Source organism: Rhinoderma darwinii, chromosome 9 (genome assembly GCF_050947455.1).
Source record: "Rhinoderma darwinii isolate aRhiDar2 chromosome 9, aRhiDar2.hap1, whole genome shotgun sequence".
Taxonomy (NCBI): Eukaryota; Metazoa; Chordata; class Amphibia; order Anura; family Rhinodermatidae; genus Rhinoderma; species Rhinoderma darwinii.
In genome coordinates, this window is record NC_134695.1 from 79,586,878 (window position 1) to 79,601,878 (window position 15,001).

At 41.5% G+C, this 15,001-nt stretch overlaps 1 protein-coding gene across 3 annotated transcripts in view; it reads right to left on the reverse strand.

Moving 5' to 3' along the window:
- LOC142661058 (mixed lineage kinase domain-like protein) overlaps window positions 1-14,740 on the reverse strand; it is an 88,470-nt gene extending 73,730 nt beyond the window's left edge. Inside the window, exons 1-2 of one of the 3 annotated variants that reach the window (XM_075838267.1) lie at window positions 14,579-14,739; window positions 7,161-7,625 (exon numbers count right to left, since the gene is read on the reverse strand). In XM_075838267.1, coding sequence (XP_075694382.1) covers window positions 7,161-7,611 — 451 coding nt within the window. In that variant the 5' untranslated portion in view covers window positions 7,612-7,625; window positions 14,579-14,739. Of the gene's footprint in view, window positions 1-7,160; window positions 7,626-14,578 lie in introns of all 3 variants that reach the window. The other 2 variants (XM_075838266.1, XM_075838268.1) reach the window with 2 other exon arrangements.
- Window positions 14,741-15,001: the final 261 nt, after the last annotated feature.

Consider the following 15,001-nt stretch of genomic DNA (forward strand, 5'->3'; position numbering starts at 1 on the left):
TAATGATCGTTTATTCTCATACTTAATGATCGTTTATTCTCATACTTAATGATCGTTTATTCTCATACTTAATGATCGTTTATTCCCATACTTAATGATCGTTTATTCCCATACTTAATGATCGTTTATTCTCATACTTAATGATCGTTTATTCCCATACTTAATGATCGTTTATTCCCATACTTAATAATCGTTTATTCTCATACTTAATGATCGTTTATTCCCATACTTAATGATCGTTTATTCTCATACTTAATGATCGTTTATTCTCATACTTAATGATCGTTTATTCCCATACTTAATGATCGTTTATTCCCATACTTAATGATCGTTTATTCTCATACTTAATGATCGTTTATTCTCATACTTAATGATCGTTTATTCTCATACTTAATGATCGTTTATTCTCGTACTTAATGATCGTTTATTCTCATACTTAATGATCGTTTATTCCCATACTTAATGATCGTTTATTCTCATACTTAATGATCGTTTATTCTCATACTTAATGATCGTTTATTCTCATACTTAATGATCGTTTATTCTCATACTTAATGATCGTTTATTCCCATACTTAATGATCGTTTATTCCCATACTTAATGATCGTTTATTCTCATACTTAATGATCGTTTATTCTCATACTTAATGATCGTTTATTCCCATACTTAATGATCGTTTCTCCCCATACTTAATGATCGTTTATTCTCATACTTAATGATCGTTTATTCTCATACTTAATGATCGTTTCTCCCCATACTTAATGATCGTTTATTCCCATACTTAATGATCGTTTATTCTCATACTTAATGATCGTTTATTCTCATACTTAATGATCGTTTATTCTCATACTTAATGATCGTTTATTCCCATACTTAATGATCGTTTATTCTCATACTTAATGATCGTTTATTCCCATACTTAATGATCGTTTATTCTCATACTTAATGATCGTTTATTCCCATACTTAATGATCGTTTATTCTCATACTTAATGATCGTTTATTCTCATACTTAATGATCGTTTATTCTCATACTTAATGATCGTTTATTCTCATACTTAATGATCGTTTATTCTCATACTTAATGATCGTTTATTCTCATACTTAATGATCGTTTATTCTCATACTTAATGATCGTTTATTCCCATACTTAATGATCGTTTATTCTCATACTTAATGATCGTTTATTCTCATACTTAATGATCGTTTATTCCCATACTTAATGATCGTTTATTCCCATACTTAATGATCGTTTATTCCCATACTTAATTTTCGTTTATTCCCATACTTAATGATCGTTTATTCCCATACTTAATGATCGATTATTCTCATACTTAATGATCGTTTATTCTCATACTTAATGATCGTTTATTCTCATACTTAATGATCGTTTATTCCCATACTTAATGATCGTTTATTCCCATACTTAATGATCGTTTATTCTCATACTTAATGATCGTTTATTCTCATACTTAATGATCGTTTATTCTCATACTTAATGATCGTTTATTCTCATACTTAATGATCGTTTATTCCCATACTTAATGATCGTTTATTCCCATACTTAATGATCGTTTATTCTCATACTTAATGATCGTTTATTCTCATACTTAATGATCGTTTATTCTCATACTTAATGATCGTTTATTCCCATACTTAATGATCGTTTATTCCCATACTTAATGATCGTTTATTCTCATACTTAATGATCGTTTATTCTCATACTTAATGATCGTTTATTCTCATACTTAATGATCGTTTATTCTCATACTTAATGATCGTTTATTCTCATACTTAATGATCGTTTATTCCCATACTTAATGATCGTTTATTCTCATACTTAATGATCGTTTATTCCCATACTTAATGATCGTTTATTCCCATACTTAATGATCGTTTATTCCCATACTTAATGATCGTTTATTCTCATACTTAATGATCGTTTATTCCCATACTTAATGATCGTTTATTCTCATACTTAATGATCGTTTATTCCCATACTTAATGATCGTTTATTCCCATACTTAATGATCGTTTATTCCCATACTTAATGATCGTTTATTCTCATACTTAATGATCGTTTATTCCCATACTTAATGATCGTTTATTCCCATACTTAATGATCGTTTATTCTCATACTTAATGATCGTTTATTCTCATACTTAATGATCGTTTCTCCCCATACTTAATGATCGTTTATTCTCATACTTAATGATCGTTTATTCCCATACTTAATTACTTAATGATCGTTTATTCCCATACTTAATGATCGTTTATTCTCATACTTAATGATCGTTTATTCTCATACTTAATGATCGTTTATTCTCATACTTAATGATCGTTTATTCTCATACTTAATGATCGTTTATTCTCATACTTAATGATCGTTTATTCTCATACTTAATGATCGTTTATTCTCATACTTAATGATCGTTTATTCTCATACTTAATGATCGTTTATTCTCATACTTAATGATCGTTTATTCTCATACTTAATGATCGTTTATTCCCATACTTAATGATCGTTTATTCTCATACTTAATGATCGTTTATTCTCATACTTAATGATCGTTTATTCCCATACTTAATGATCGTTTATTCCCATACTTAATGATCGTTTATTCTCATACTTAATGATCGTTTATTCTCATACTTAATGATCGTTTATTCTCATACTTAATGATCGTTTATTCTCATACTTAATGATCGTTTATTCTCATACTTAATGATCGTTTATCCCCATACTTAATGATCGTTTATTCTCATACTTAATGATCGTTTATTCTCATACTTAATGATCGTTTATTCCCATACTTAATGATCGTTTATTCCCATACTTAATGATCGTTTATTCTCATACTTAATGATCGTTTATTCTCATACTTAATGATCGTTTATTCTCATACTTAATGATCGTTTATTCTCATACTTAATGATCGTTTATTCTCATACTTAATGATCGTTTCTCCCCATACTTAATGATCGTTTATTCTCATACTTAATGATCGTTTATTCTCATACTTAATGATCGTTTATTCCCATACTTAATGATCGTTTATTCCCATACTTAATGATCGTTTATTCCCATACTTAATGATCGTTTATTCCCATACTTAATGATCGTTTATTCTCATACTTAATGATCGTTTATTCCCATACTTAATGATCGTTTATTCCCATACTTAATGATCGTTTATTCTCATACTTAATGATCGTTTATTCTCATACTTAATGATCGTTTATTCTCATACTTAATGATCGTTTATTCTCATACTTAATGATCGTTTATTCTCATACTTAATGATCGTTTATTCTCATACTTAATGATCGTTTATTCTCATACTTAATGATCGTTTATTCTCATACTTAATGATCGTTTATTCCCATACTTAATGATCGTTTATTCTCATACTTAATGATCGTTTATTCTCATACTTAATGATCGTTTATCCCCATACTTAATGATCGTTTATTCCCATACTTAATGATCGTTTATTCTCATACTTAATGATCGTTTATTCCCATACTTAATGATCGTTTATTCCCATACTTAATGATCGTTTATTCTCATACTTAATGATCGTTTATTCTCATACTTAATGATCGTTTATTCCCATACTTAATGATCGTTTATTCCCATACTTAATGATCGTTTATTCTCATACTTAATGATCGTTTATTCTCATACTTAATGATCGTTTATTCTCATACTTAATGATCGTTTATTCTCATACTTAATGATCGTTTATTCTCATACTTAATGATCGTTTATTCCCATACTTAATGATCGTTTATTCTCATACTTAATGATCGTTTATTCTCATACTTAATGATCGTTTATTCCCATACTTAATGATCGTTTATTCTCATACTTAATGATCGTTTATTCCCATACTTAATGATCGTTTATTCCCATACTTAATGATCGTTTATTCCCATACTTAATGATCGTTTATTCTCATACTTAATGATCGTTTATTCTCATACTTAATGATCGTTTATTCTCATACTTAATGATCGTTTATTCTCATACTTAATGATCGTTTATCCCCATACTTAATGATCGTTTATTCCCATACTTAATGATCGTTTATTCCCATACTTAATGATCGTTTATTCCCATACTTAATGATCGTTTATTCCCATACTTAATGATCGTTTATTCTCATACTTAATGATCGTTTATTCTCATACTTAATGATCGTTTATTCTCATACTTAATGATCGTTTATTCTCATACTTAATGATCGTTTATTCTCATACTTAATGATCGTTTATTCTCATACTTAATGATCGTTTATTCTCATACTTAATGATCGTTTATTCTCATACTTAATGATCGTTTATTCTCATACTTAATGATCGTTTATTCTCATACTTAATGATCGTTTATTCCCATACTTAATGATCGTTTATTCCCATACTTAATGATCGTTTATTCCCATACTTAATGATCGTTTATTCTCATACTTAATGATCGTTTATTCTCATACTTAATGATCGTTTATTCCCATACTTAATGATCGTTTATTCTCATACTTAATGATCGTTTATTCCCATACTTAATGATCGTTTATTCCCATACTTAATGATCGTTTATTCTCATACTTAATGATCGTTTATTCCCATACTTAATGATCGTTTATTCCCATACTTAATGATCGTTTATTCCCATACTTAATGATTGTTTATTCTCATACTTAATGATCGTTTATTCTCATACTTAATGATCGTTTATTCTCATACTTAATGATCGTTTATTCCCATACTTAATGATCGTTTATTCTCATACTTAATGATCGTTTATTCTCATACTTAATGATCGTTTATTCTCATACTTAATGATCGTTTATTCCCATACTTAATGATCGTTTATTCTCATACTTAATGATCGTTTATTCCCATACTTAATGATCGTTTATTCTCATACTTAATGATCGTTTATTCTCATACTTAATGATCGTTTATTCTCATACTTAATGATCGTTTATTCTCATACTTAATGATCGTTTATCCCCATACTTAATGATCGTTTATTCCCATACTTAATGATCGTTTATTCCCATACTTAATGATCGTTTATTCTCATACTTAATGATCGTTTATTCTCATACTTAATGATCGTTTATTCCCATACTTAATGATCGTTTATTCTCATACTTAATGATCGTTTATTCTCATACTTAATGATCGTTTATCCCCATACTTAATGATCGTTTATTCCCATACTTAATGATCGTTTATTCTCATACTTAATGATCGTTTATTCTCATACTTAATGATCGTTTATTCCCATACTTAATGATCGTTTATTCTCATACTTAATGATCGTTTATTCCCATACTTAATGATCGTTTATTCCCATACTTAATGATCGTTTATTCTCATACTTAATGATCGTTTATCCCCATACTTAATGATCGTTTATTCCCATACTTAATGATCGTTTATTCTCATACTTAATGATCGTTTATTCTCATACTTAATGATCGTTTATTCTCATACTTAATGATCGTTTATTCCCATACTTAATGATCGTTTATTCCCATACTTAATGATCGTTTATTCTCATACTTAATGATCGTTTATTCTCATACTTAATGATCGTTTATTCTCATACTTAATGATCGTTTATTCTCATACTTAATGATCGTTTATTCTCATACTTAATGATCGTTTATTCCCATACTTAATGATCGTTTATTCCCATACTTAATGATCGTTTATTCTCATACTTAATGATCGTTTATTCTCATACTTAATGATCGTTTATTCTCATACTTAATGATCGTTGCTCCTTGTCAATACAGCAAACAAGTGCCAATCCACCAGATGTATGATTGATCGGTGCTCATTAGAGGTGGTAAACACGGGTGATATCTGCCCACGTATAGCCTGCCACCTGTGGTTCAGCGCGGGCACTTCAAGGGTAATCATAGTCCATGGGAAACCTCCACTTTTGTTGTTACCGGACTGACACATTGGTCCTTCCTCTATTTTAATGGGTCAGTTCTTCTATTAATATATACTGGGTTTCTGCTCCACTTTTTGAGAAAACATTTGCAGACTTAGGCCGGATTCACACGAGCGCGTTCAGTCCGTGATATACAGTCCGCAGGTCGCCCGGACCGAACACAGTGCAGAGACCCGGGCTCCTAGCATCATCGTTATCTATGACACTAGGAGTCGCTGCTTCTCCACTGAACTACTGTCCCGTACTGAAAACATGTTCTGCCTAAGGGTATGTGCACACACACTAATTACGTCCGTAAGTGACGGACGTATTTCGGCCGCAAGTCCCGGACCGAACACAGTGCAGGGAGCCGGGCTCCTAGCATCATAGTTATGTACGACGCTAGGAGTCCCTGCCTTGCTGCAGGACAACTGTCCCGTACTGTAATCATGTTTTCAGTACGGGACAGTTGTCCTGCAGCGAGGCAGGGACTCCTAGCATCGTACATAAGTATGATGCTAGGAGCCCGGCTCCTTGCACTGTGTTCGGTCCGGTACTTGCGGCCGAAATATGTCCGTCAATTACGGACGTAATTAGTGTGTGTGCACATACCCTTAGGCTCTGTTCACACGCTTAACAAAATACGGCTGAAAATACGGAGTTGTTTTCAAGGGAAAACCGCCTCTGATTTTCAGCCGTTTTATAAGCAACTAGCGGTTTTTGCTGCGTTTCTTACGCCCGTTTTTGGAGCTGTTTTTCTATTGAGTCAATGAAAAACGGCTCCAAAAACGTCTCAAGAAGTGACCTGCGCTTCTTTTTACGGGGCGTCTTTTTATGCGCGGTTATTTGAAAATGAGGCGTAAAATAACGCCCAGTCGGAACAGAGCGCCGTATTTCCCGTTGAAATCAATGGGCAGATGTTTGTAGGGGTTCTGCTTCCGATTTTTCTGCCGTTTTTCAGGACGTTTAGCCCATGTGGACAAAACCTCACAATGTGATCGGAACGTGTATGTTTGTAAAAAATCTAAATCCTCGAGTGAAAACATCGGCGTGTATAATTCTAGTTGTGGCCTGGACAGGGACGCTGATTTTCTGTGTGAAAAAGACATTTCTAGCACTAAGTATTCATGTGGTAGATCTCTGCCTACACTGATATATTGTAACAAGCCCTCAGCTGTGAGAAGTATCAGGTCTTCTGCAGAACTTACTCTCTATTTTCAGCTTTATCTCGCTCAGGTCCTCTAGAATATCCTTCAGATTCTGCTTTTTCAGTCTTTCATCATCAAAGAAGCTAAGAAATTTTTGTCTGTGTTCAACCTGGACCAGGACCTGGAGATTGTGTGCTGTGTCCCCCAGCTGCTCACTGATGTGCATGAACTTGTCCTGGATGCCGCCCGCGTGTATGATCCGCCGCCACCAGCCGCTCCCGCTGAACTTCTCCACCCAGAGAGAAGCGTTTTGAAGGTTAATCAGCAGCTCCGACAATGTCTTTTCCAGTTCTTTGGATTTTTCGGGTTCATTTTTTAGCATATTGACTGGACTCAAAAGCAGCTCAACTCTCATCTTCAGGCGATTGCAGCGCTTCTTATTTGACTCGGCGACTTCACACCGATCGTAGATCACTTTTGCAACGTTAAAAATGCTTTCTACCACCTCCATAATTTGTCAAGGAGCTGCAGACAGAGAAAACAGAACATCAGCTGTGAAATAGAAGCAGAGGGGAGAATGTTCTGCTCCACCTCACCGCACGCCCCGACAGCCTGTCATTGCTATAACCGCTGTTGTGAAGCCACAAGTTGTAGTTTTACCAGGGACGGACACAGAAAGCGGAGGGGCCCTGCGCAGGAACAGTATCTGGGCCCCGGATCTCCAATATCTCATCATAAATCACCCTTATGTTTTTCTAACAATCAGTAATTCTTAGCGTTACAGTTCTTAAAGGGGTTTTCCTCGTTCTGACACCTGATGACCTGTCCACCGGATATATGATTGGCGCGGGTCCGACACCCGGACCCCGCAATGATCAGCTGCTGCGGCTGCCTCCAGGCATCGGACGATATTGACGGAAGCAAATGGCTCCAGTCAAAGAATAGCGACTGCGCTGCGGTACTGCAGTGTGCAAGTGAGTAGGACAGAGCCGCAGTCCTGCTGAATGGCCGCTATGCGGTGGTCGGAGCCGTCTGCTTCCAGCTCCAACTACTGAATACCGTTCAAAACATCCAGTGCCTGGAGGCAGCCGGATCAGCTGATCGGTGCGGGGACCGGCTGTGGGACCGGCACCGATCATATACTGATGATCTATTCTGTGGATAGGTCATCAGCTGTCAGAACGTGGAGAACCCCTTTTTAAGCTCAGGCATTTATATGCAGTCTAAGGGCTAGTTCACATGGAGTATTTTGGTGCTGTTTTTGACACGGAAACTGCATTGGAAACCGGGCCAAAAAATGCCCGAAATCGCCTCATTGATTTCAATGGGAGGCAGAGGCGGTTTTTTCCCGCAAGCAGTAAAAAATCGCTCGTGGGAAAAAGAAGCGTCACATCCTCGGGCGTTTCTGTCTCTGACCTCTCATTGACATCATTGGGAGGCAGAGAACGCGTTTTTCCACAGTTGTTTTTTTTTTATTGCCCGTGGCACCCAATGGCCGCTGGTGAAAAACGCAGCAAGTGTTCTGCCGGCAGGTCAAAATCTGCCTGCAAAATACTCTGTGTGAACAGGGCCGTTAATGGACAGAGGAAGGCTGTTTTTAGTAGACAGTGGGCCCCCTTACCCTTTGGGCCCCTGTGCCGCTGCACCACTGGTCTGTCCGCCCCTGAGTTTTACAACAGCTGGAAAGCATCAGTTACGAGAGATCGGAAGTAGGGAATCCTATGTGTTATATGTGTGTGTATATATAGTGTGTGTGTGTGTGTGTATATGGTGTGTGTGTGTATATGGTGTGTGTGTGTGTGTGTGTATATGGTGTGTGTGTGTGTATATGGTGTGTGTGTGTCTATATGGTGTGTGTGTGTGTGTGTGTGTGTATATGGTGTGTGTGTGTGTGTGTGTGTGTGTATATGGTGTGTGTGTGTGTGTGTGCGTGTATATGGTGTGTGTGTGTGTGTGTATATGGTGTGTGTGTATATGGTGTGTGTGTGTGTGTCTGTGTGTGTGTGTGTATATGGTGTGTGTGTGTGTGTGTATATGGTGTGTGTGTGTGTGTGTGTGTGTATATATTTGTATGTGTATATATATACAGTTATTTTGTGCTGCTATTTGCATTTCTGTGCCACCGCCTGGTGCTTGATCGAGTACTTGATAGCTATTACTTTATCCTTTACTTTCATCTTCTGGCGGACAATGAACCAGGAGTCTGATCAGCCAGAGATGTTGGTGAGAAATGACAGATGTACATGGTACAGTGTGATCCGCGTGTCAGGCCGTACATGGTACAGTGTGATCCGCGTGTCAGGCCGTACATGGTACAGTGTGATCCGCGTGTCAGGCCGTACATGGTACAGTGTGATCCGCGTGTCAGGCCGTACATGGTACAGTGTGATCCGCGTGTCAGGCCGTACATGGTACAGTGTGATCCGCGTGTCAGGCCGTACATGGTACAGTGTGATCCGCGTGTCAGGCCGTACATGGTACAGTGTGATCCGCGTGTCAGGCCGTACATGGTACAGTGTGATCCGCGTGTCAGGCCGTACATGGTACAGTGTGATCCGCATGTCAGGCCGTACATGGTACAGTGTGATCCGCGTGTCAGGCCGTACATGGTACAGTGTGATCCGAGTGTTAGGCCGTACATGGCACAGTGTGATCCGCGTGTCAGGCCGTACATGGTACAGTGTGATCCTTGTGACAAACGTCAACGTGACAAACACACAGTGAAAAACAAAATTAAATAAGTGAATGTGCGCGGTGATACGGCCCGGACATCCGCCAGATATAAAAATTCCTAATTTCCCAGCCAGAAGGCCAGAGAATAAAGGTGCGCGCTCAAATAGCGTGAAAGAAAAGTGCGCGCAAATGTGCCATCATCAATGGGATCCCACCCCCAGTGAGTCCGGGCACCCCAGGGTCACCACTCCTGGGGCGCTTAGCAACTCAGACTTTCCAGCTACCCGACCCCTGTTGATCGTGTGGTTCTCTGCCCCTCTCCTCGGCGTCCTGTCACCCCCATGGTACATGGTACAGTGTGATCCGCGTGTCAGGCCGTACATGGCACAGTGTGATCAGGCCGTACATGGTACAGTGTGATCCGCGTGTCAGGCCGTACATGGTACAGTGTGATCCGCGTGTCAGGCCGTACATGGCACAGTGTGATCAGGCCGTACATGGTACAGTGTGATCCGCGTGTCAGGCCGTACATGGTACAGTGTGATCCGCGTGTTAGGCCGTACATGGCACAGTGTGATCCGCGTGTTAGGCCGTACATGGTACAGTGTGATCCACGTGTCAGGCCGTACATGGTACAGTGTGATCCACATGTCAGGCCGTACATGGCACAGTGTGATCCACGTGTCAGGCCGTACATGGCACAGTGTGATCCGCGTGTTAGGCCGTACATGGTACAGTGTGATCCACGTGTCAGGCCGTACATGGTACAGTGTGATCCGCGTGTTAGGCCGTACATGGCACAGTGTGATCCGCGTGTTAGGCCGTACATGGTACAGTGTGATCCACGTGTCAGGCCGTACATGGTACAGTGTGATCCACGTGTCAGGCCGTACATGGCACAGTGTGATCCGCGTGTCAGGCCGTACATGGTACAGTGTGATCCGCGTGTCAGGCCGTACATGGTACAGTGTGATCCGCGTGTCAGGCCGTACATGGTACAGTGTGATCCGCGTGTCAGGCCGTACATGGTACAGTGTGATCCGCGTGTCAGGCCGTACATGGTACAGTGTGATCCGCGTGTCAGGCCGTACATGGTACAGTGTGATCCGCGTGTCAGGCCGTACATGGTACAGTGTGATCCGCGTGTCAGGCCGTACATGGTACAGTGTGATCCGCGTGTCAGGCCGTACATGGTACAGTGTGATCCGCGTGTCAGGCCGTACATGGTACAGTGTGATCCACGTGTCAGGCCGTACATGGTACAGTGTGATCCGCGTGTCAGGCCGTACATGGCACAGTGTGATCCGCGTGTCAGGCCGTACATGGCACAGTGTGATCCGCGTGTCAGGCCGTACATGGCACAGTGTGATCCGCGTGTTAGGCCGTACATGGTACAGTGTGATCCGCGTGTCAGGCCGTACATGGTACAGTGTGATCCGCGTGTCAGGCCGTACATGGTACAGTGTGATCCGCGTGTCAGGCCGTACATGGTACAGTGTGATCCGCGTGTCAGGCCGTACATGGTACAGTGTGAGCCGCGTGTCAGGCCGTACATGGTACAGTGTGATCCGCGTGTCAGGCCGTACATGGTACAGTGTGATCCGCGTGTCAGGCCGTACATGGTACAGTGTGATCCGCGTGTCAGGCCGTACATGGTACAGTGTGATCCGCGTGTCAGGCCGTACATGGTACAGTGTGATCCGCGTGTCAGGCCGTACATGGTACAGTGTGATCCGCGTGTCAGGCCGTACATGGTACAGTGTGATCCGAGTGTTAGGCCGTACATGGTACAGTGTGATCCGCGTGTCAGGCCGTACATGGTACAGTGTGATCCGCGTGTCAGGCCGTACATGGTACAGTGTGATCCGCGTGTCAGGCCGTACATGGTACAGTGTGATCCGCGTGTCAGGCCGTACATGGTACAGTGTGATCCGCGTGTCAGGCCGTACATGGTACAGTGTGATCCGCGTGTCAGGCCGTACATGGTACAGTGTGATCCGCGTGTCAGGCCGTACATGGTACAGTGTGATCCGCGTGATCGGATCCCGGTGAACGGTCAGTGATTGATAAGAAGCTGCTGAGATCCCCCAGAGGTTTTCCAGCTGTGTCTTGTGTGACTGGCACGGTCAGGTCTGCCCTCTTGTGGCCACTACGAGTATATGCAGGGAGAGGACGTCTGGACATGATGAAATGTAAAGGGGGAATCACGGGGAAAGTTTTCATAATTTTTTACTACTTTTTATTATTATAAGTAATAACTCCAACTAAAACATGAAAATTAGACTCTGTTCACATGTCTGTTCTGTCAGGTTTCTGTCAGGTTTTTGATGGACAGAATATTGTAGTCTCTAGTGGCATTGTAAATAAAAAAAAATATTGATTCCTATATAAGTCAATGGGAGCCATTAGGATCTGTTACATAATGGATCACAACAGATCAGCTATATCTGTCATAAATCTTTTAAAATGGAAGACATATCAGTAAGATATCAGAGCTGAATTATTATTATTATTTTTTGAAGGTCTGAGTCGTTCTTTCCGTCACCCAAAGTGCAAAAAAAGTGCACAAAGGATGCGGTCTATCAAACAAAGGAGAGCGGCCCCGCATCACCATTCCCCGACCCTCCGAGCCTAGGCCCAAATGATTGAGGATTGATGATCCCCCCTCACCGAAGCTCAGGAAGACCCAACAACACTCCAAGGCTTCTACCTGGGCTGCCACCCCAGTGTCCACCTTGGAGCCTGTATCCGGTTTGCATCTCCCCTCCTCAGAAGAAGGGAGACCGGGTTGCAGGGGAAAACCGAACCAGATGGCCATTTTCCCCCTAGACCTCAGGAGGGTCCCAAAAGGGAACCGCATGCCAGAAATCCTTGTGACAAACGTCAACGTGACAAACACACAGTGAAAAACAAAATTAAATAAGTGAATGTGCGCGGTGATACGGCCCGGACATCCGCCAGATATAAAAATTCCTAATTTCCCAGCCAGAAGGCCGGAGAATAAAGGTGCGCGCTCAAATAGCGTGAAAGAAAAGTGCGCGCAAATGTGCCATCATCAATGGGATCCCACCCCCAGTGAGTCCGGGCACCCCAGGGTCACCACTCCTGGGGCGCTTAGCAACTCAGACTTTCCAGCTACCCGACCCCTGTTGATCGTGTGGTTCTCTGCCCCTCTCCTCGGCGTCCTGTCACCCCCTATGATGGTCGTCACCCCACCGCAGAGATGATTACTACCCTAAGAGCCCTACTGCACACCATTGAGGAGCAAGAACCTGACGTGGAGGGGGCTCTGCCGGGTCAGGGGGACATTGTACAGAGCTTCAGCCTGAAGATAGGACTGGACACACAGACGGCGGCCACGTGGTGCGGCGTTGCTATACTGTATTATAGTATACCGGTTTCTATAGCGCTGACGGGAGCAGCATCGGGTGTTCATGTTATTTGCTTGTTATAAGTATCAGGAGGCTGAGCGGCCTGTAATTCTGATTTATGGGCCCATCTCCCCAGGGGGCAGCGGATACAGTAAACGTGTTATTATTATTATTGTCTGCCCCGGCTTTGCTGCCTGTGTCCCTCCAGACTCGTGCTCGGCCTTCTCCCTTTGCTCTCATTACCCCCACGCCTGGTACATGTTATCAGTGCGAGCTGCGTGTTAGATCTACCGGGGAGCGATATTTCACTCTATGGGACATAGCAAGGTAGACGCTTGTTCTGGCCCCATACCTTGCCCCTCACCCAATTAGACTAACCCCCTCCCCATTGGCCAGTTTTTTGTCCCAAAGTTTTGGTGTCACATTTTATAAACCACACCCTTTTAGAGCACACCCTTTTCTAGACCACACCCCCTTGACACTAAGTCACGCCCTTTTTGTGGAGTGAGTCAAAAAAAGTGTCTAAAACAGTTCAATGTGGGGCACGGCGTGTACTTCACAATTCTGGCGCAATTTGTGCTCTTTTGTGTGCTACTTCCACAAGTCCAGCAATATTAATATTCTGCTACTCCCTAAGACTTTGGGTCTCAATTCCTCGCTATTTTCTAGATTTCTTGCTGTCAGTGAATAGAAACTTTCTTGTTGATAACCAGAGGCTGATTACCAGCCCTGACTTCAATCTTCAATCCCCTCAGGTGTCTCGGAACCAGCAGACAGTCCTTTTTTGGACGCAGTCCCTGAAGTCCTCTCCCAAAGGGTCCTGTGCTCTCTAGACCTATCAGAGCTCAGGAATCCGCATCCCCCAGTGTCAGAGGCACATCGGAGTAGACTACATGTGGGGAGAGGGGCCGTGGTTTGCATTTATAGGAGATATGTGGCTGTTGCATAATTTGTATTCTGCGTCAGGTCTCCATGAGCTAAACAGAGTATATCTCTCCCGTCCTGATAGTTTGTTACAATGTATCAGTGCAGAAAATGCATCAGTCTGGAATCCAGGCAGTTTAGCTCACAGACAATTGTCTACACTAGATATATTGTAACAAACCCTCAGATGTATCAGCAAGACTAGGTCAGTACGGGTTTTAAGTAAACAATGAATGTATTCCAGTCACTGACGGAAAGCAAAAAACTTGAGAATGATGAATTGAAACAGAAAGTATATAGTATATTAGGAAGTTGCACAACCTTTCATGATATAATCTGCCTATGAAGATGTTTTCTACAATGGGATGTGCAACAGAAAGTGCAGACACTCCCCCGCCACATGGTCAAGGTCACATACCCCCAGAGCTGACAATCTTCTGTGTCTATGTGTGACTGATGTCGCTCTCTCTTTTGGATGTGTGTAGATTTTCACTCCCAGTCAGAACTCACCGTATCCCAGGTTGTCACTGAAGAGCGATCACTACTCGAAGTCACAGTTTTTCCAGTCCAATTCCTGTTCCTTCTTCCTCTCCAAGTTTAGCAGCAGCACGTCCACCTTCTTCCTTCAGTAAAGAACAGCCTGTTTCCTCCTCCAACTCTGTCACATTTTCCACTCTCCTCCTCCTAATCGGTCTCATTTGCCTGGCTCCTCCTCCTGATCTATCTCATTTGCCTGGCTCCTCCTCCTGATCTGTCTCATTTGCCTGGCTCCTCATCCTCCTGCTCTGGCTCATTTGCCTGGCTCCTCCTCCTGATCTGTCTCATTTGCCTGGCTCCTCCTCCTGACCTGTCTCATTTGCCTGGCTCCTCCCTGTGTGGGTTTATCCACCGGACATTCCTTATGAAGCTCCTTTTACTTTCATTTTCCACTTT